At 43.9% G+C, this 23,316-nt stretch overlaps 1 protein-coding gene across 2 annotated transcripts in view; it reads right to left on the reverse strand.

Moving 5' to 3' along the window:
• Nucleotides 1–23,316, reverse strand: part of NEK1 (NIMA related kinase 1) — a 1,277,786-nt gene that overhangs the window by 435,138 nt on the left and 819,332 nt on the right. For both annotated transcript variants that reach the window (XM_085641815.1, XM_085641814.1), the window contains one exon: nt 6,222–6,336. In XM_085641815.1, coding sequence (XP_085497941.1) covers nt 6,222–6,336 — 115 coding nt within the window. The remainder of the gene's footprint in view (nt 1–6,221; nt 6,337–23,316) is intronic.

Here is a 23,316-nt window from a genome sequence, read left to right on the forward strand (position 1 = left end):
CAGACGGTCTTACAGTAGCCTTCTATAAGGCATTTCAGGATCTCCTCATACCACATTTGATAACTATTTTTGAGGAAATGGCAACAGCAGGAACTATGCCCCCCACTATGGCGCAGCAATGATCGTAACTATATTAAAGCCAGGCCAAGACCCCACGCAGTATGCTTTATACAGGCCCATGTCCCTTTTAAATGTGGACACCAAATTGTATGCTAAGATACTAGCCAACAGACTATCTCCAATACTACCTGGAGTGATAAAACAGTAACAGTCTGGGTTTGTTCTGGGACGAAGCATTACTTCAAACCTCCGCACCCTCTTTGCAACCATGCAACACATCAACCTGGAAGTAAAATCTGCGGCAATATTTCTAGATGCGGAGAAGGCCTTCGATTCGGTCGAGTGGGCCTTTATGTGCTCTGTGCTTCGCCGCATCAGGGTGGGTGATATATTCCTAGCACTAGTAGATGTATTATATAATAGCCCTGTAGCTAGAGTACGTATTGGGAATGCAGTATGTCAACAAATGCAGATAACGAGAGGTACCAGACAGGGATGCCCCGTCTCACCCTTACGATACGCCCTGACAGCGAGACCTCCGGCAAGTGCCTTCCAAGAATACTATAGCCACAGAGGGCTTTGATACAATCTCATTGTCTTAGCATATGCGGATAACACACTAATATAGAGCCATGATCCGGAGAAGAACCTTGCTCCGGTACTTAGAAAAGTCGAACGATATGGAGCACTGTCTGGACTTCGTGTCAATTGGAGAAAATCCTAATTATTTCCTCTTACCCCAGTAATGCAGCCGGTTCCTAATGAGTTTCCACTAAATTGGTCCACTGATTCTGTCAGCTATTTGGGCATACAGATTCATACGGAACCTTCAGTAGTAGTCAGAGGTAACTATAGGAAAGCAATGCACATACTAGAAAAAGACACTGAACATTGGATAAAGCTCCCACTGTCCCATATAGCCATCATGAAAATAGTGATCCTACCGAGATTTTTATTCTTATTTCAAAACAGCCCAATCCTGTTGACAAGAGTGTTCTTACAACATTACGCTCTATTTGCCATATGATATGGGAGGACTTGGTGCTCAGGACTTTGAAATATATTATGAAGCTGCGTAAAGCTCCGTCACACACTACTGGTTTCATTGACCTACAGAACTACCGCATCGAGATGCTGCCGCACTCGTTACTCTCCCCCAAACAATATTCTCTCCACCAAAGAGGGGCTATAGGTGTTTCGACACCCTCAATTCCACAACGTATGCATGGTGGAGCCTTCTAGAAAAACAGACGGGTTCCCTTTTATACTCCCCTCTTATACGATAGACTGGTGTTCGTGGTTCAGGCTGAGGCAGGAACGAGATGTGGCGGCGGCATTGAAGACACTGAAAGTCACAAAAATGGGGGATCTATTCAAGGAGGGCACAGTGAAGAGCTGGGAGATGATTGTAACTGATTTGGACGTCCCAACGAGCATGACGCATTTCCACTACCATAGGCTCAGACAGGCGCTACGGACAATCCTAGGAGAGGATATGTTAGAGCCCCTAGACATGCTTGCATTATCCACCACTTTAAAAGAAAGTGTGCCCTTTAAACTTGTCACTAAGCTTTACTCTGCCGCGCAGGAAGCCCGTAGACCACTCATGACCAAAGCTAGACAGGAATGGCAAAGGGAGCTAAGGCAGAAACATTGATGACGGGAGCTCGAAATACTGCTGTGAAATGACTACGGGTATGTCAGAAAATGGTCATCACAGGCTAATACAATTCAAGTACATTAACAGGATCTACTAAAGTCCTGAGAGACTACACAGATATGGGCACCTGAGTAAAGCAGCGTGCCATAGGTGTGCAGACCCAACAGCTAGTTTCATACATGTTGCCTGGCATTGTCATGAGGTGTTTACCTTCTGTGAGGATATTTTACGAGAGCTAGAACAGATAACGGGGATAACTGGCAGACCAGTTTATGGCCCTATTGGGATACACAAAAGATGTTGGGAAATCACATCGTAAACTGATAGCAGTAGGGATATTATTGTCCAAGGGATGCGTAGTGATGATATGGGCTAAAGGCCCAGTGCCCACAATTGAAATATGCCACAGGGACATGACCTACTGCCATATTCAGTCCGAGATATACAACAACATACTTTCCCTATATAGTCGACCCAAAAACATATGGGAGAGCTACCGCAATACTTACTGAGGAAGGAGGCACTTCAGCCTGTAGGAGCAAACACTCAAGAGACAACATACGATGATGCCGGCACAAAGTCAGCAAACACCCACTGAGCACACACATTAAGGCAGCTGCATCGGGTTCAGCTCTCGCCACGTAGATGAGGATGCAGGAGGATATGAGACCAAGCTTGGTGTAGTGTACCATGAGGAGGGCACTGTAAAGTGGGTGCAACGTGATGTATATAGTACAATTCGATGAACTAACAAAGCAGGTTCACTGTGTCATACTTTAAAGAGATGTAAAAACAAGATGCAATAAGTGATGTTGAACAAAAGTAATGTGCTTTGTCCAGTCAACTATCCTGCATGTTTTTTTTTCACTAATAAAATGAAAGAAAAAAAAGAAGAAAAAAAACAACAGTGGCTAGCAGCAATATGTGTAAAAACATTGAATCACCAAGACCATAAGTGTCCACACCCTACTGGCGAATGAGATGTGCTCATTTGGCAGCTGGGTGTGAGCCCTGAATGTTCCCTCCTCAACTATTCCACTAAACTACTCTGATGATTTGCAATAAATGTTTTTGGTCCGTAACTTCGTGCTATCTCTGACAAGACAGAATGCCAAGAAATTCCAATTATTTTGTCTTGGATAACTCACTTCCCAATATAGGATACTGGACTTATTTGCATCCTACTTTTTGTAAGGAAACTGATTCCCAGGCTACATACATTTCTTTCAATCAAACACTTCCCACCCCAAAAAACTCTCAAATTAAATGCACTACAGTCTACGGATCATACGTGGAGTGCATCGCTCAGTCAAAAAACAACTCAAAAGAAATGTTCTCTATCGTCCAGAGTTTCCTGCAGCCTTGCGGGAAACGTATTGCCTTTCCTGCCTCCAACTCTTGGTGCGAGAAGCTGTCCGGTTTCTTTATAGACAAGATCCAAACGATCCAGGACAGCTTCGCGCCTAGTATCAGACTGCCCCAGACCCAGGCTCAGCCTCACCCTGCACTTTTTTGACAGCTTTTACACCCATTCCTCTGTTGAATACACTGGCCATCCTCAAATCCCTTAAATCAGGTTGCCCAGCTGATCCTTGTTTAGCTAGGCAGTTAGAAGCGGCAGAGGAGGTGGTTAACCCTGAAGTGAATAATATTGTCAATTTATCGCTTTAAACCACTATGGTCCCACCGGAGTGGAAACAGGCGAAACTACTCCCCCTGCTAAAAAAGCCTTCCTTAAACCCTGCTACACTAGTCAGCTACCGATCTATTTCACTTCTCCCGGCTGTGGCGAAGGTGTGTGAGAGGGCAGTACACAAACAACTCTCCAAGTTTGTTGAGACTTCTGGTGCCCTCCACCCAGCCCAGTCGGATTTAGGGCCTCCTATAGTACTGAGACTACCCTGGTGGAGATGTCGGAGGCTATTAGAGAATGCCTAGATTCAGGCGGCAGAGCGGTCCTGATTTTATTGGACCTCTCTGCCGCCTTCGACACGGTGCCGCATCGTCAACTTTTGGCCCCTCTTTCCAATATTGGAATCTCTGGCTTGGTGTGGGATTGGATTGAATCCTTTCTAGAGAACAGAACACAGCAGGTATGGCTGCCTCCGTTCTCTTCAGTATCAAGAAAGGAGACCACAGGAGTCCCCCAAGGTTCAACTTTGAGCCCCCTTCTCTTCAACGTATACGTCACGCCGTTAATCTATCTGGCAGAGGAGCTGGGCACAAAGATCATTGCCTACGCTGATGATACCCAGCTCCTCTTTACATGGAAGGAAAACGATCTGTCCCCTGATTTAGCCAAAAACTGTCTTGCAGCAGTTTTGAAATGGAGGGCGCGGGCCCAACTCAAAAGCAATGAGGACAAGTCTGAGGTCCTTCTCTATGGGTCCTTCCCTCCGCACTTCAGGGATGACCTTTGGCCAGTGGGTTACCCCATTCCTAAGTCAACGGGAAGTCCAGTGAAGAATCTGGAGGTCTGGTTCAGTGAGGACCTCAGATTCGCACCGCAGATAAACAAATTGGCCAGAGTGTGCTTCGGCACACTCAAATTACTTAGGAAATTCCTGCCATTGCTGCCTAGATCAGCAAAGGAAATAGTGACCCGCGCTCTCATCCTATCGCGCATAGACTACGCCAATGCTTTATACATTGGTCTTCCCGGCTATCAGCTGAAAAAGTTGCAGACCATCCAGAATGCGGCAGCAAGATTGCTGTTGGGCATTTCTGGCAGGTCTAGTACAAAGCAACATCTCCGGTATTTGCATTGGCTCCCGGTGGGACAGAGTGTCCTGTTTAAGGCCCTTACTCCTGCCCATGGTGCCTTATACAAATCCGGGCCCCCCTATCTCAGGAGACGTTTTGACTTCTATGTGCCTCATTGACATCTACGCTCTGCAGGGCAATGCCTCGCCGTTATCCCTCGCTACCGCCTTGTAGAACAGGGTTGCAAAAAGTACAATGGTTCTGTCGGGTATGAACAAAATATTTCTTATACATACAATTTAATTTAAGGACAAGTCAATTTATACTTTGTTTGAATGTGAAAGCGTTTTCCAAGGAACACACAATAAACACAAATAAAAAAAGAAGTTTTTTTGGGTATTTGAGATATTTTATATAAATTAAATCATTTGAGGAATTGTGTTGTGCACATTGCTGCCAACAAGGTGAATTTTTTTTAAGGTGAATTGTGATGAAGTGACATCTTGTGCTTAGTGATACAATAAGTGCGTGATATGTACAAGGTAAAAAATATATACAGGTTTGAAAGCGGCCAGAGTAGAGAGAAACACAATGGCCCTGCTGCTCTATTCACTTCCAGTATTTTTTGAGCGAGGCCTTGTACTGGACCGGGAAGTATAGTCGAAGTTTCAACCCTACATGCGCGAGATTGAATGGTCAAGGCGGGTCTTCATCAGGACTGACGTGGGGGAGAGGGATGGCAGCCTAACAGAAACCAGAGTCAGTCCTGGTTATGCTCAATTCAATATGGAGGAGGGCCCAGACAGACCGACCAACTTGATGCGGTTATTTGGCAGGATTCATTGCGGCCCTTGCGTCTAAATCCTTAAAATTTCAGACGGGAACGTTTAACTTAGCCCGTCCGAGACTTCCTCATTTGCGTGAAAGATTCCACAGGAGATCGGCATCGAACTCGACTGGATGGCCCTTCATCACAATCCACCATAAAAAATTGTCACCTTGTCAGCAATGTACACAACAAAATTCCTCAAATGTGGGTACATATAAATGATTTAATTTATGTAAAATATCTCAAATACCCCCAAAAAACATCTTTATTTATTTGTGTTTATTGTGTGTTCCTTGGAAAACACGTTCACATTCAAACTAAGTATAAAATGACTTGTCCTTAAATTAAACTGTATGTATAAGAAATATTTTGTTCATACCCAACAGAACCATTGTACTTTTTGCATCACTATACCCAGGTTCTGAGGGACACAGGGTCACCCCATTGTTTATTGAGTAGTATTAGAACAGGGGGCAGTTCTCTTTCATTCAAGGCAGCCAAAGCCTGGAATGCCCTTCCGTACGAGCTACGAAACACCCAAGACCTTAGGCTGTTTAAAAAGCAGTTAAAAACCTTGCTCTTTAATTAGCATCCAGCCTTAGTATACGCCCTTCTGTCTCCTTCAAATTGGCTTCCGGGCCGAGACACTCCTGAGTATTCGTGCGTGATATAAATGTCGTATAACATAACATAACACTACTGGACACTGAAAGTTGTAATGTTGCATGGGGGGGGGGTTGGTGGGGGGGTTGACTTTCCAGCATTTGCTTGCTTCCAGGTTTCATTGTTACATTAAGCCCTAGACATCTGATAAAACACAGACAATATTTAGAAAATGCACATTAACCAAATTAGTAACATAAGAGTGCCTTTACATCAGTTACAAAAAGAATCATGGATATCAACTTAGACACCATGGCAAAGCAGGCCAATCATCTATTCAATAATGTATGCATTTTGACTCTTTACCTTGCTGCCTTAAATTCTTTATCCCAGACTTTAACAACTGCAACTGGACATATACTGCTTTTATCCATTTTATTGTCTTCCAATATTTCAGTTTCTATATCGTCTGGATCTTCCACTAAAAAAGAAAAAGTTCTTTAAAAAACAGAATTGGGGATCTGTAGACTGTCACTACACTACCACGTTAAGGTTTTCAAGCTTGATTAGTTATTAAAAGAGGCTCTGGGGAAAGGGCCTGGGCAAAAATACAACACAGACTCTCACCAACACAAGTTACACACAACTGAGGTCACAGCTCTCATTATGGAATTATGATTGAGGGAACTTTCATCCACTGCTACAGTGCAAGGTGGAGGGGTCTAGTTGCTACCTTGTAGAACGTTTTACTTACCTTCGATAACGCTCTTTCTGGTGGATACTCTACCTAACCACAGATTACTTAACTTTAGACTACCTCAAAAGGGCATAATGGGTCAAGAGTATTTAAACTGCATTGCTCCTGCGCTCGTAGGTAGGTTTGTTCCATCCCGGAAGTGACAAACGGAGCCGCATATAAGTACTACCCCGCGTGCTAATGTCAGTTTCTTTCTAGACTCTGTCTGCGTACTCGAACAAAGGAGCGTAACAGTTCTCAATAATACCAGTGTTGAGATTCCTCGATTGGGCTCTTTTTAGATTGGGAAGGAGACCATTACACTGAATAGGGAGGCGGTGGGCAGTAAGGAATCTGGTTAGGTAGCATATCCAACAGAAAGAGCATTTCACATTATGATGGATACTTCCAATCGCAGCTTCCTCAACCTTAGAATAGTTACCAAAGCAGTAAGTCCAAGGTTTGGGTCCTGTGAAAAGGCTCCATTTAAAAAATCCTGCAGGACTGAATGAGCGAAATGCCCTTCTCTTTAGAACTAGCTGTCAAGGCAGTAGTGCTTAGTTACTATGTGTACAGACGCCCCTGTCACAATTTGACAGGTCCAGCACTTCATGTACCAGCACAGTTGGAGCAGTCTTGACCCTCATGGAGTGGGCCCAAAATCCAGCCTGAGGCTGCTTCTTAACCAGTGTATAGCGGATCATAGAACAGAGAACTATCTACCCGGACAGAGTCCTTTTCTGCACTGCCTTGTCTTTATTTGCCCCAGAAAACCATAAGAAGAGCAGATTGTCCACCCAATGGTCTTCAGCATGATCAATGTAAACTCAAAGCTCTTTTAGAGTTGAGCTGATGGAGTCTCTTTCTAGGGGAGAACCGGAGCGAAGAAGTTTGGAAGAGTGATGGATTGTCTAACAAGAAAAGCTGTAACAACTTCAAGCAAAAAGGCTGCCTTTGTCTGCAGTACCACTGTTTCTGGAAAAAGGTGGTATAAGGTGGCAGCACCAAGAGTGCAAGAGTTCACTTACTCACAAGCCAAGGCCAATACCTCGAGAAACACAGTCTTCAAAGTCAGAAGATGTAAATGACAGCTGTGCCTGGGTTTGAATGGCATGAACATGAGGAAATTAAGAATCCCACTGTGGCATCACAAAGGGCATTGGAGTTAATAAATGGGTCAAAGGTTTTGAAAAATCCTATCACAACAGATGATTTGAACAAGGGCGTTTGGACTGATAAATGTAAAAAGGCCAAAAGGGCCGACATTACCTGTAACCGTGCCCAATGAAAGTTCTTGCTGAGCCAGAGATAAAACAAACAATAGGACATCTGACAGTTCGGCCTGCAATGGATCACTATGGCAGGTGCCACACCAGGCTACAAAGTTGTGCCAGAGCCCAGCATAGACAAACTTAGTAGAAGGTCACCTGGCTGCCAGGCTAACATCCACAAATGTGAGAGGAAGACTGAACATAATCAGCTGTTGCTACTGAATCTCCACACATGGAGATGCAGATTGTGCAGGTTTGGGTGCAGAACCCTGCTGTGCTGTGACAACAGGAGGTTCTCCTTAAGTGGTAGGCTGATTGGAGGACAAATGGTCATGACCGAAAGTTTTCAATACCACACTTACTTTGCGCAATCCAGAGCCACTAGCATGACTTGTGACCTACCACTCTTGATCTTCTTCAGAACTCATGGCAGGAAAAAAACTAGTTACTTACCTGTACACTATGGTTCTCCAGTATTATCTTTCATAGATTCACATGCTTTTATCTTCCCAGTCGTCATGGTGGGAGTCTCGCGGTAAAAGAATAACCATAGCAGTAAAAGAAAAACTGCCTGGAAACCATATAGAGTAAATCTCTGTATAACCACCTATCCTATATGGACCAAACCACAGCCAATCAACAACCAGCCCAGAGATACACCATTCCCAGCAGAGCCACCATACCTCAGTTTCCAACAGCCCAAGAGTGAGCAACGGATGAAAGCAGAGATAAAGGTGGTCTACCTAAGAAGAAACGGGGAGGTGGGCGGGCCGCATGTGAATCTATGAAAGATAATACTGGAGAACCGTAGTGTACAGGTAAGTAACTAGTTTTTTCTCCTGTAATGAATCTTTCATAGATTCACATGCTTGTATCAGAATAGAAAGCAGTCCTTATATATATAGCGTTTCTAGGATAGACCCCTTTGTCACCAGGGCTCTGCATTGTTTTTTTTTGTTTGTTTGTTTTTTTAACGCTATACTGCATATATAGAAAAAATTGCTGAAAGAAAAAAGGATTCATTAAAATACGTACAAAATTGATCTTAACAGTTGTGAAAAAAAAAAATATATATACATATATATATATATATATATATGTACATAATTCTGTATTAAACAAACTATAAGAGACAGACCAGTACCTTAGTGAAGCAGGTGACGCAGAACTGCTTGACCCACTGCTGAATCCGCTTTCCACTGAGCGTCCAGACAATAATGTCTGGTAAACGTGTGCACATTTGTCCAAGTTGACGCTCTGCAAATGTCCGGGAGCGAAACACCAGCCAGCAACGCTGTTGAAGTTGCCATTTTTCTAGTAGAATGAGGGCGCACTCTCGTTTTCAAAGGTTTGCCTGCTCTTTCATGGCATAAAACAATGGCAGATGCAATCCATCTAGAAATGGAAGTTCTTGAAATAGCTTATTCTGGACCCAGGAAAGGTTTAGCTATCAGAAGTTGATTAGTTTTACGAAAAGATTTTGTTTTCTCTATGTAAAATTTGAGGCATCTTTTAATATCCAATGTGTGCAGAGATTTTTCTGCTGCAGTTGAAGGATTCTTGAAGTATGTAGGCAACACAATTGGCTCATTGAGATGAAAAGTTGTAGGAATTTTAGGAATACATTTTGGATTTGTCCTAAGAATGACTTAATCTTGTCTGAATTGCAAATAGGGCTCCGAAATTGAAAATGCTTGGATCTCGTTGACCCTCCTGGCCGAGGTGAGGGCAAGAATCAACGCCACTTTCCAAGTGATAAACTACAAGTCAGCTTTGTGAACGGAGTCCTCATAAGTTGAGACAACTCCGTGTTGAGCTGCCAAGGAGGTGGAGGATGTTTAATTGGTGGAAACTGTCTGAACAAACCTTTTAAAAATTCTTTAATCAGTCTTTGAGACCAAAGTGATGGACGGTCCGGTGATCTACTGTATCTGGAGATAGCCACCAGATGAACCTTAATAGAGGCATGAGAAAGTCCGGCCTTGGCTAGATGAAGAAGATATGGAAGTAATTGCGCCGCAGAAGATTTAAAAGGATGCAGATTTCTTGTTAAACACCAATTGCAAAATATCTTCCATTTTGCTGTATAGGTCTTGTTAGTAGAAGTTGCCCTAGCACTTGCTAAAATTTCTTGGCACTCTTGAGGAATATCTAGCGATTGAAATTCATGCTCATAAGGTTCCAAGCTGACAATTTTAGAGAGGTCAATTGCGGGTGAAGAATCTGTCCTTGTTTCATGGAGATTAGATCCTGAATTATTGGCACCTGCACCCTGGGCTCCACTGACAATTGGAGAAGTTCCGTGTACCAGAACTGTCTCGGCCAAGCCAGGGCTATCAAAATTATGTGGCATGGTTCCGACCTTATCTTTCTCAGAATCCTCGGAATTAGAGGGAATGGGGGGAATGCATATGCAAACATTCCTGTCCAGCAAAGGTGTAGAGCATTTCCCCTCGATCCTTTTTGCGGAAATCTGCTTGTGTAATGTTTGCATTTTTTGTTGTTTTGATTTGCAAACAAGTCTAATTTTGGTTTGCCCCATAGACTGAAAATTCATAGGAGTTGATCTTGATTCAGTTCCCATTCGTGGCAAAGTGAATGTGATCTGCTTAGGCAGTCTGCTCTTGTATTGAGAACTCCAGGAACGTGCTCTACCTACAGAGCGATGTTGTGTGGTAAGAGCCAATTACAAATTTTCTGGGCCTGTGCTGACAGGCATTTTGACTTTGTGCCACCTTGCTTCAAAAGGTAAAACATTGTTGTCGTACTGTCGGTTCTGACAAGTACCGGCGAGCCACGAATTCTGGGGAGAAAAGCTTGAAGACCCAGGAATACTGCTTTTAATTCTAAAAGGTTGATGTGCAGCGTTGGCTCTTGAGCTGACCAATGACCTTGAATCTCTAGGTCTTGTAAATGTGCTCCCCAACCTTGTAATGAAGCGTCTGATGTCATGACGTAACTGGGAGACTGAGGTTCGAAGAGGAGACCCTTTGTTAAGTTGCTCCTGATGCCCCACCATGACAATCCGCATTTGATCCGGGTGTTGATTTTGAGTGTGTCCTCGAATGAACCCAGGGCTTGAACCCATTGCTTGTCTAGAGATTCTTGCAGTGGTCTCATACGCAGACGACAATTGGGAACCAATGGGATGCAGGATGACATCATTCCCAGCAAGAATTTGAAGATCCTGATTGAAGTGGACTTTTTTGATTTTATTGATGTTGTTAAATGCAAAATCTTTTGTATTCGTTCTTCCGAAGGGTATGCTTTCGCTTCCCGAGTATTTAACATTGCTCCAAGGAATTGAAGTGATTGTGCCGGAATAAGGGAAGACTTTTCTTTGTTTATCCGAGGCCCCAGTTTTTGGAATAGATCCATGCAACGTATTAGGGACTGTTGCGTTTCCTGATACGAAGCACCTTTTATCAGCCAGTCGTCCAAATACGGAAAAATTTGGAGACCTTGCTGCCTCAAGTGTGCTGCAATCGGTGCCATACACTTGTGAAAATCCTTGGTGCAGATCTTAGGCCGAAGGGTAATACTTTGAATTGGTAATGGCGCCCCGCCACCACGAACCGCAGATACTGTCTGTGCTTTCTGTGAATTGGGATATGGAAGTACGCATCCAAGAGGTCTAAAGATGTCATGTAGTCTCCTCTGATTAGTAAGAGAAGAATTTCTTGCAAAGACAGCATGCGGAACAACATTTTCTTTATGTATTTGTTCAGATCCCGGAGGTCCATTACCTGCCTCCATTTGGTAGACTGCTTTTTCTTTATAAGGAAGAAGTGAGAATAGAATCCTTTGCCTTGTTGTTCTGGGGAAACTTCTTCTATTGCCCCTTTCACAATAAGAGCTAATACTTCTGACTTGAGGGCTGTAAGATGTTCCTGCATTCTGTGAATAGGCGGTTGAGATGGAGGTTTTTGTAAGAATTCTATGGTGTGGCCCTGTTCTACAATATCCAACACCCATTTGTCCGATGTTATTGACTTCCAATGATTGAGATAACGAGAGAGGTAATGGACCTGCTTGATGTAATATGGGGCTGGAGGCGTCTGAAGAATGTCACTGCCTCCTACCAGAATCCTGTGTCTTTCCTCTTGTAGCAGGTTTCCTCCTAGCCTGCTGCTGATAGCTAGTGTTAGAGGACCGATACTGCTGATTGTTAGAGAACTGGCGGTACCCCTGCTGTTGGTAAGGTTGGTATCTATTTGACTGAAAAGAGGAACGCTGATGGAATTGTCTTCTTGATCCTCTTCCACGAAAAGAATGATAACAGCCCTGTTGTAAGGACCCAAGAGCTCTAGCTGTGTCCGTGTCTGCCTTTATCCCCTGAAGCGCTTCATCAATGTGCTTACCGAAAAGACTCTCTCCATCAAAAGGCATGTCCATGATTTTTGCCTGGACTTCAGGCCTGAAAGATGTTGATTTCAGCCATCCTTGTCTGCGAAGTGCGACCGCACCTGCCATCTGTCTGAAGCTCACTGACACAATGTCAATCGCAATATCAATGGACTTCGAGGCTGCTCTGGCTCCATCCTGGAGAATTGTAGATGCTTCCTCTTTCTTGTTGTCCGGAAGGTGGGACAGAATTGGTGCTATATCCGACCACATATGTCTATTGTACCTGCTGATGAAAGCTAGAGCGTTTGCTGCCCTGATGGAAGCTGCTGCCGTAACCGCAAAACGCTTTCCAACGCTATCCAACCTTCTTCCCTCCTTGTCAGGGGGAACCGAAAATGAAGAGACTGGATTTTTGGAACATCTTTGAGCTGCCTGAGTTACCACAGACTCAGGATGTGGATGTCCAATCAGGCACGCAGGTGAAGTCTCAGGAGCACGGTATTTCTTTTCAATTTTTGGAATTGAGGCTGGTACTGAGGCCGGATTTCTCATTAATTTCAAGCCTTCATCCCATATATGTTGAATAATCGGGATAGCCCTTATAGATTTTCGAGATGTTTCCTTAAAATCATAAAGAAAACATTCATTCTCCTTTACAGGTAATGAAGGTTCAAACCTCTGTGAGGCTTTTTTAACCAGATCATGGACACTTGCAATGTCTTATGGCAGGGAGCTCACCTGAGGCAGGGGTGATAAAGGCGAAGTTGGCACAATATATTGATCCCACTCATCTCCTTCTACGTCATCTTGTGGTATCTCCCCTTCTTCTGTTTGATCTTCATGATCACTCTCTACCAAATCATCCCGAATAGTAATTATTTTCGGAGAAACTACTTTTTGCACTGGAGGCGTCTGAACCACTGGTGTCTGAACCACTGTCTGTGGTGTATTTGCTGAGGTGGCGGCCGGAGCATTATCCTCTGGAAAACACCGATAATAACTGTTTATCATATGTCTTAAATCAGTTATTAATGATATCGGCACTGACATAGAGTACTCCTGGACATTGGAATTCGCTTCTTCCTCTTCCTCAAAATTATAAGCCTGATGGAAAGATTCATAATGAGTAGAACCTTGAACCGGACGATCTTTAAAAGAGAACTGTTCCTGCACTTTCTGGAACTCTTCATCATCAGACTCTTGACTTTTAATGTGTAGTTGAGAGGGACTATAGGCTACACCATAAGGCCCTTCATCTTCAGAATCCTGACAATCCAGAATAGTGGATGGGAGAAGCTGAGCAATTTTAGGTGTAGAAAACTGCTTTCTTGCCCGTCGACGAGCCCGTCGACGGAGCATAACGTTTAATTGAAATGAAAGTGGAAGTCTTCGTAGACGGAGATTTAAACACAGTCACCGTCGACAGCTTGCTCGACGACAGTCTAATAGTCGACGAGGTCGTCGACGGGATCGGTGTTGACGCCGACAATGGCCTCACCCTCACCGTCGACGGGGTCATCGTCGTAGCAGCTGTCGACGACGCAGTCGTCGTCGAGATCGTCGTCGTCGACGAGGAAATCATCGTCGGAGTCGTCGACGCCTTCGTCGACGAGCTGACAGGAATATGTTTAGACTTCGTCGACGGCAATGACGACGGAGCCTTCGTCTCTAAGAAAGATTTGTGAGGAGTTTGAGGCAAAGAAGAAGAGGACTCTTTTTCGCTAGATTTCCTAGATTTGTGCCTTTTTGATCTCCTTTCTCCTCAGAAGAATCCCTCTTATGCTTATTAGATATATGTTCCTTAGAATCTCCATCAGACTCAGAGTCTGTGGTTTTCTTTTTTTGGAGCCATATAAGGAGACGTGCTTCTCTGTCCTTAAGTGTCTTAGCAGAGAAGGTACGACAATGCTTGCATTCCTTAGGAACATGCTGGGGGTACAAACAGTAAAAGCACTCCTTGTGTGGATTCTCAGAAAACAATCTGGGTTTTCCACAAGACTTGCAGGATCTGAAGAGTCTCTTTTTAGAGCTTTCACACATCTTGAATAATAAAGAGATGAAAAACCAGTATCTCACTTCCAACTGTTGAAGGTCAAAAGTTCAGCAAAGATACAAACTGAGCTAGGCTCAGGGAGACTCCTTCTCACACGATGGCGGTTGGAAATCTGATGTATGGTGGCTCTGTTGGGGATGGTGTATCTCTGGGCTGGTTGCTGATTGGCTGTGGTTTGGTCCATATAATGAGGATAGGTGGTTATACAGAGATTTACTCTCTGTGGTTTCCAGGTAGTTATTTCTTTTACTGCTATGGTTATTCTTTTATCGTGAGACTCCCACCATGACGACGGGGAAGATACAAGCATGTGACTCTGAAAGATTCCATACTGGAGAATGTGGCGGCAGAAAGGGGTATAAGAGTCCCGTGATCCCCTCTATAAAATGAGTCTTTGAAAGAGTGCCTTCTTGGAAAATCTAGCACGCAAAGGTTTTGACATCATACTTTCTCTTCGGTGGCGAAAAGGTCTAGCCAGGGATCTCTCCATTGCTAAAAGGTACCCATGGCCACCTCAGAGTGTAACTAACATTCGTGATAAACTAGGTACCGTCGACTGAGCTTGGCATTCAAAGATCCCACCAGGTAGTTCACAACAAGAGAAATGGCTGGATTCTCCACCCAACTCCAAAAGTGAAGCACCAGATGGCACATGGCCCAGACCCCATCCCAATTTTTGAAATACCACATGGCAGTGGTGTTGTTCGTGAGAACATGAACCAGGCCTCCAGCACCAGGCAAATGGCCTACAACACAAACAGTTTGATGTGGAGGTGGTTCTCCACTGAAGACCAGAACCTTCTGATCTCCACCTCTTCAAGATGACCTTTGGCTCTCGGTTGAGCAGGAAGAGGTGTTTACTGCCGGTTCAATTGTTCACCACTTCAGGTCTTTTCCAATCTCCTCCAAAGTCTTGATAGAATCTTATAGGTTCCTCTGGTGCCGGGCCAATTCAGACTTAAGGTTGCACTGAGGGCCGGCTTATTTCACCTGGCACAGATGATTAGCAGGATACAGGAGGCCATAAAGCTTTAGTGCCATTCTCACCAAGATCCTGGACTGAGACTGAAACATCAGGATCATAGTCCAAATGTCCTGGACTCGCTATGGTGGATGGAAGGCCCACAACTGCACAGTATCCAGGGTGGTTCCAAATAAAGGGACCTTCCGCAAAGGAGTTAAGTGTGTCTTCGGCATGTCGACAGTGAGTCCCAACAATGTCAGGTGGGTTCGTAGTGGTCTAGAAATGGTCTTCAAATGATAGCGGTGAGTCCGCTAGGTAGCCATTGAAATTGGTGGAACTCTGGTATCATTGACCTTCAAAGATGTGCCACGACCAGCACCATTACTTTCTGGAACACCTGAGGGGCACTGGTGAGGTCGAAAGGAAGCACAGCAAATTGATAATGCTCCTTGGACCGCCTTGAACAACAGGTAGTGTCTGTGGGACTGCAGGATGGGTTCATGAAAGTGCCCTACAGGTCCAAAGCCACCATCCAGTTGCCTGGATCCAAGGCAGGCAGAACCTTAGCCAGTGTGAACATCTTGGATTTGTCTTACCACAATAAGGCATTCTGACGGGATGGAGGCCTCTGTCTTTGTTCGACATGAGAAAATAACAGAGGAGTAACAGACAGCTCTGAGCCAGAACTCTCTCTATGGCTCCTTTGGCAAAAACAGCCAGCACTTCTTTGAGCAAGATGAACAAGTGCTCCTTCGAGATGTTCAAATGTGGGTGGGTGGTGTAGCGGGTCCAAAATGAAAGGCAGGGGGAAACGCCTCATTAGCCGACTTGAAGCATTCATCTGTCGGATGTACTATTTTGCCACTCCTGGAGGAAGTGTCTGATCCTGCCTCCCACAGAGTGGTTGTGTATTGTTAAAGGCAAACTTAAGCTGCTGGTAAGTAGATGTTGAAGGGGTAGGTGACTGGGAAGTTTGCAGCCACTGATCCCCTGGGCTTGCCTACTTGATCCCTGTACCTAATCATGGAAGGACTTGGGCACTTGTTGTAATGGGGTGGTGGGCCTTGGTGTGGGCAGTGTGCCAATCCTCTGAAGTAGTCTCAAAGGGGCAAAACTGGTGAGGGTACTGTTTCGCTAGGGTAAAAAAGCCTAGGGAATGCACCCCAGCCCGGCTTTCTTTAAAGCATTCCAACAGCAAATCAAATGGCATGTTCATTAAAGAGGCTTGCACGTCTCCAGAATTGCATCCAAGCTTTTTACTGAAGCACCATCTTAGAACCAAGTGCTATGCCAGAGCAGTCAATAGTGTACAGCCCAGAGCTATTAATAATATACCTACAATACTGGATGGTTTGACTCAAATTGGTCCTTAATTCTTTGGGGACTACCAGCAAGATCTCACCAACCATGTCCCATAAAGCATCGTTTTATCTGCCTGGTAAGTAGCTGGCATTGACTGACAGGAGGGCAAGGCTGGCCTAGGAAAACATCAGCTTCCCAAAGGTCTCAAGGTATTTCAACTCTGTCAGGAGAAGCATTGGGGAAAGAATTCGGTTCACCCTACTAGTGAACGCTTTAACCGCCAAACACTCTATTGTAGGTTGCTGAGCCAAATAATCAAGGTCCCCCAGCACCAGACTGTGGCATCGCGCAACCTGCCTGATTAGCAGAGATGTGGCTTTGACCAGGTGCCCATAAGTGTGTCAGTTACGGCCTCATTAAATGGAAGTAAATGCTATGATGAAGTTTTTCTAGGCCATAAAAAGTTTGTTATAACCTTGGTTGCGACTTCCATAGTGGGTGATCTGTGACAGACCTGTTTGTAACAATTCCTACAATCGTTAAACTCTGTAGTTTTAGCAGAGGACGTAACCCTTGCACACTGGAAAAAGAGTTTATTGAAAAAACTTGTGGAAAAATGAGGAAAATGTTGGGAACTTACATCAGAGGGGAGGGGCGGAGCTTATATTCAGTTATTCATATATATATGTTCATCAGTTCCGGGGCAGAACAAAGTCACAAGGAACTGCACAATGCCAACAAGTGCGCATAGGAACAATGATGTTAAATCTTCCGGATTCAGCCTGAGGATATTATAAAGGTGAGGAATCTCTGGTAAGAAGTATCAATCAGAAAAAGATTGTTCCTCTCACCCTAAAAAGTAAGGCAACGTTTTGTGAATTATTATTACCGCAATCAAGTCCCAAAAAATAATAAGAAAAAAAGAGCTTTGGAATAAGAAATGTTGCCAGTGTCCCGTTTTCATAAAAGTAAGACCAATTACTTAAGCACAGGGAGACAATTCATTAGTTGAGATCGCTATATAGGAGGCCAATATTAATACTTAGCACAAAAGTAAAAAGTTACTACCAGTACCACACTTCTAAGCGGTCAGTTGCGACATCTCCATTACAAAATGCTAAAATTTAACTAAATGGAGGCTGGTGAGGAAAATAATTGCTCATAAACTATCTTAAAAATAAAAAGACATTGCAAGCCCGACACCTACCCTTTATTTTACTTGCCATTAAATGCCATTCTCCGAAAAAGAATCCCAACTCCAACTAAATAATCGCTCAGAAGAGAATGTAGGATATGAAGAAAGCAAAAACTTAATTTTTAGATTAAAAAGTTGCAATACAAGACCAGGGGAAAAAAAACAAAGTGAGCACTGATGCCTGTGCTTTTCCGTAAAAATACGTATCTTGCTCATTCTTAGAGGTCTCCAAAAAGATGAAAGGAAAGGTTAGTCAAAGTAATAATTCTGGCAGTGCTATTTTGGATGCACAACACGTGCCAACACAGAGTCCTGAGGCACTAGTCAACAATACATATCTGCGTATAGAACTTGAAGGTACCAGCTAAGGAAAGAAGTGCAGTAACTATGTATCACATCCCCCAAATTGTTTTGTCTAAGCCTCGCCCTCGGTTCTGACCACGTCACATGCTGGACATGGACTTAATGCTGATTAAGAGCACTGGTAATCAGAATGATTAATGTGTCACATCCTGCTTGTTTGCACCTTTGCTTTTCCAACTTAACCAGAACTTCACAGAAGGGGCACTGGGAGCTGAAAACAATGTGCTCAGACCACAGTCTTTAAGCAAACAGGTTATAACAAACATCCTCATCAAACTGAGAATAACCACTAGAATATTACCAGCAATTTTCCAAGGAGTAGGTCTCTAATAATTATCTGCTTTCCCCTTAACCAGCATGGAATAGCCTTGCATCACATCTTTGATTCAGGAGATGATTCAATACACTCTGGAAGTCCTGCCATGTAGCAGAAAGACCATACATGTGAAAAAGACTGGAAGCAGGTATTCTCGCTGGAAGAGTACTTGTGAGTGGTACAACTGGTACACCTAACTGAATGAAAGACAATCTTTTTAAACTAAACACAACCTTTCCACTCCACAATTCATAGTTAACAGGACATCGCGGCTCTAAGGTGACATATTTGGTGCCTTAAAAAAATTTCACAAAGAAATATTAATATTTTCTAGCAACTTTTAGCCTTTAAATATTGGAGACAAAAACATGGAGAGGTGAATCTGCTGATGTTGTAGACACCAAGCTACTTAATTCTGGTTTCAAGGTAGTGGTAATAAGGATAATTATTTGTGAAGTCTCTTTTATTGCGTTAATAGTTTGGTGGGCCTCTGTGGCAAATGATGGACACTATTATTTTACTGGGGTTATTTGTCTGATTTTTACTGGTGTATTGAAACAGAGCAAGGCTGGCCAAAAATGGCAAAAAGCATGTGTCTATGAATACATTCTTACTTGTCTACCCAAGGCCATTTCCATAGTTACAGGCAAAAATTACATGAGCCTTTCATGCATGGTTACATGCTGTAAATAGAGCTATTTACACAGCAGCAGAGTTACACAAGATAAAAGGTAAAAACCAGGCTTGCATGGTTACAAAGTGTACACAGAGCTATTTACACAGTATCAGAGCTACACACGATAAAAACTAGAATGGGAGGAGGGAGGTTCTGATGGAAGGGGAAAATGAAAGTTGCCTATCATGGGCGGACACAGACGTTCAGTTTGTAGGTGACACAATGTAGAGAGATGGACGAACAGCTCTTTTGTGAGACAAAGCAGTGAGAACAAAAGTTTGAGGAAGAAGGAAGGATTGCTCCATGAACGGTAAGCATAATTAAGTAAAACACACATACATACATACATATATATATATATATATACACACACACACACACACACACACACACTTAAAAAAACAAAGGTTACAGAGGCGTTATAGTTATGAAATATAATTTTTTTTAAACCTTAGAAATTCACTCAAAAAAACGAAGGTTACAGAGATGTTATAGTTAGGCTCGGATTTCACTTCTACAAAACCAGTGAAATTCAGCAGTTATAGTTACCTGAGCTAACTAGAACGTACGGCCCCACAATGCATTGTTTATGACCTCACTCATGACATGGTCAGTGACATCACTGATGACATCTCAAATTACATCACTGATGACACCATCAAGTCAGTGTAAGTGTTTTTAAGAGTTTAAGGGTGTTAAACCTATATACTAACCTAGTACCAAAGATACATTTAGTATACTAGGTGCACTACTACTGAGTGATACTACTTCTATCATATATTATGTGATTGGCTGTGTGACAGTATGTACCCTTGTGTGATTGGGTGTGAGTGGCTGTACAAGTCGGTGTCCCAAATCCCGAGGGCACTGCTTTTTAATTATGTGGGGGTTAACATGCGTTACCCCCCCACACCCGGGGGATCACCACCTCCTCCGGGCAAACAATAGCAACTTCATGCAGGGGCCACGCTACCCCCCTCCCCCCGAACAGCCCGGGGACCGCCACCTCCCGGGGGGAAACACTGGTAACTTAATGTGGGAGAGGCCCGCCTGCCCCCCTCCCCGCATGCCCGAAGACCACAACATTCCGGCACAAGCAATGCTAACTTAATGAGGGGGTCACACGCTCCCCGCAAAAATTGAGCCTTTTGATTGGTTGAGAGGCCAGTTTTTCCCGTGAACATTCACGCTCTCGCACGCGAGAGTGAGCAATCTGATTAGCTGGCTGTTGGAATGTTAGAAATGAAATGGCCGCCATTACTGTTTACTGTGGAAATTAAGCAAAAAAGCTGTATAAGGGGGCAGAAGAAAGGCATGCTGTCCCCCTAGATTTTGAGAGGAGATGTCTAATCAATCAATCAGGATTTATAAAGCATGGCTAAACATCCAATGGGGTATACAGGCGCTTGCAGGTCCCGGAGGATTATTCAAACAGCCAGGTCTTGAGGGCCATTCAGAATTCTGGAAGTGAGGTTATGGTCCGGAGTCGCATGGGGAGGCACAGGGATAACTACTGTTAAGATAATACATTTATATTGTTTTTAACACATTTTTATGATCTCGCTGGACTCTCGTGAGATCGTGAATATTAAAAAGAAGTAGATGAGTTGTCAATACATTCTATTACTAGGAATTCATATTGTGGTCCTTGTTTGTGAGAGGAAGTGTGTAAGAGAAAAGGACTGTGACGATTAGAAAGTTAAATCTTTTTTTTAAAGAAATGTTATGATCGAGCAAGACTTCCAAAGGATAATGAAAAGTGGGAAGGAGTAGGTGATGTCCGGAAGGAGAGCCCAGTCCCTCACCACACCCTACTATGCACACCCATCATTACAGAGATAGGTCTCAGCAGAGAGGCCAGTCCCTCCACACAGCCTACTATGCACACCCGTCTTTTGAGAGAGAGGTCTGCAAGGAGAGGACAGTCCCTCTCCACACCCTACTACGCACAATCATCATTACAGGGAGAGGTCTCAGCAGAGAGGCCAGTCCCTCTACACACACTACTATGCACACCAGTCATCTAAGAGACAGGTCCGAAAGGAGAGCCCAGTCCCTCCCCACACCCTACTACACATGCCTATCATTATAGAGAGAGGTCTCAGCAGAGTCCCTCCACACACCCTACTATGCAGACCCGTCATCTGAGTAAGATCTAAAAGGAAATGGCAGTCCCTCCGCACTACGCACACCTATCATTATAGAGAGAGATCTAAAAGGAGAGCCTAGTCCCTCCCCACACCCTACTACACACACCCATCGTTACAGAGAGAGCTCTCCCCAGAGAGGCCAGTCACTCTACACACCCTACTACGCACACCAGTCATCTAAGAGACAGGTCTAAAAGGGGAGCCCAGTCACTCTCCACACCCTACTACACACACCTATAATTATAGTAAGAGGTCTCAGCAGAGAAGCACATGCCCTCCATAAACCCTAATATACATACCCATCACCTCAGAGAGGTGTAAAAGGAGAGCCCAGTCTATCCCCATACCCTACTCCTCACACCCATTATTACAGAGAGAGGTCTCAGCAGGCAGGCTAGTCCCTTCCCACACCCTACTACACACATCTGTCATCTAAGAATGAGGTCTGAAAGGAAAACCCAGTCCCTTCCAACACCCTAATATGCACACTCGTCATCTGAGAGTGAGGTCTGATAGGAGAGGCTAGTCCCTCCCCACACCCACTACGCACACCCAGTACTTCTTAGTGGTGGAAGCGGTTAAGGGTAAATGTAGGTTTCTTGGGTAGTAAGGGTACAATTAGAGTTTAAGGGGGTGTTTGTATGGGGTATCCACCCCCCAAAAAAGAAAAAATATAAGTACTAATACATTTTAAACAAATATACATACATATATATATATTCATGCATATGGAAAATGTTACTTACCCTGTAAGCATCTTTTCGTGGCATGTAGTGCTGTAGATTCACATGCTGTCCATATTTCTGCCATCTAGTGTTGGGCTCGGTCGTGTACAATTTGATTTTCTTCCAAGTAAGTCTTTTGAAGTACTTGACCTAGTGACTCCACCTATTATTGGTATCATGCATGAGCATCGGCTCCATTGTTAGATAGTTTTTTCCTGCATTGAGGGCGATAGTGGAGATGGAGCCTAAAATACAGTAAAGATGTCCATGCAGAGCAAAGTATTAAAGATAACGAAAGGAAAGGATATGTGCAAGAATGTCAGGCAACCGGGGTGGTAGCATATACATCCACAGCACTACATGCCATGAAGAGATGCTTACAGGGTAAGTAACATTTTCCATTTGTGGCACGTGTGGTTGTAGATACACATGCTGTGCATAGACTGTATAGAACGTAAAGCAGTCCTCCTTAAAGGGATGGCTTAGCCTGGAGATGTTGCAAAAGATTAAAAAGAGCATGTAAGAAAGCCTGATCGACTCCAGCTTGTTGTTTGGCCAGAACATCCACACAGTAGTGTTTGGTAAATGAGGGGTGGACTAAGTAGTTGCTTTACAGATGTCAGCGAATGGTGTATTACCTAAGAAAGCCATAAAAGCCCCCTTCTTACGAGTAGACTGAGGTCCGGGTGGGAGGACATAGTTCTTTTAGCATTGTCATAACAAGTCTGTATTCATTTGACCAACCAACTTGCAACACCTGCCTTGGAGCTGGAAACACCCCTTGTGTGGCTTGGAGAAGGACATGAAAAGCTGTTGTGTCTTACTGAAAGATTTTGGCGCGCTCTTGACATCTACAGTATTTTAGATGTCATTCCACCACAGTCTCTGAGTGCGGAAAAAAGAGTGGAAAATTGATTGTCTGGTTAATGGGAAAACTTGAGACTACCTTTTTTTTAATTTAAAATGTTTTGTTTTATTGGTCATCCAGAATCACAGTAAAGTTGTATCAACAGTTAAACATAGCAGATGAATATCCTAAAAATAATTCAACAATTCCTTTCAAGGATAAGACATGTACATAAATAATATCTTACATTATTGTAACAGATCACTCGGACTGCGGTTGCCCCCAGACGGTGCTGCCGCCCCCGAGTTAGCTAAGTCAACCTGAGTCTCCGCTATCTCTTGCGAGGTGGGGACTTCTCTCATGGGAACTTCTGTGATCATGCTATACCAGGACCTCGCATCATCTTCTAACTTTCATCTCTCCGAACTCGCCTCATGCGGATTAACTCCGCTGTAGCCCATTCCTGCAAATCTTTAGCCCAACTCTCCATCGTGCGGGGCACCACGCTCATCCATT

The sequence above is a fragment of the Triturus cristatus genome, chromosome 2_2, assembly GCF_964204655.1.
Source record: "Triturus cristatus chromosome 2_2, aTriCri1.1, whole genome shotgun sequence".
NCBI classification, from domain to species: domain Eukaryota; kingdom Metazoa; phylum Chordata; class Amphibia; order Caudata; family Salamandridae; genus Triturus; species Triturus cristatus.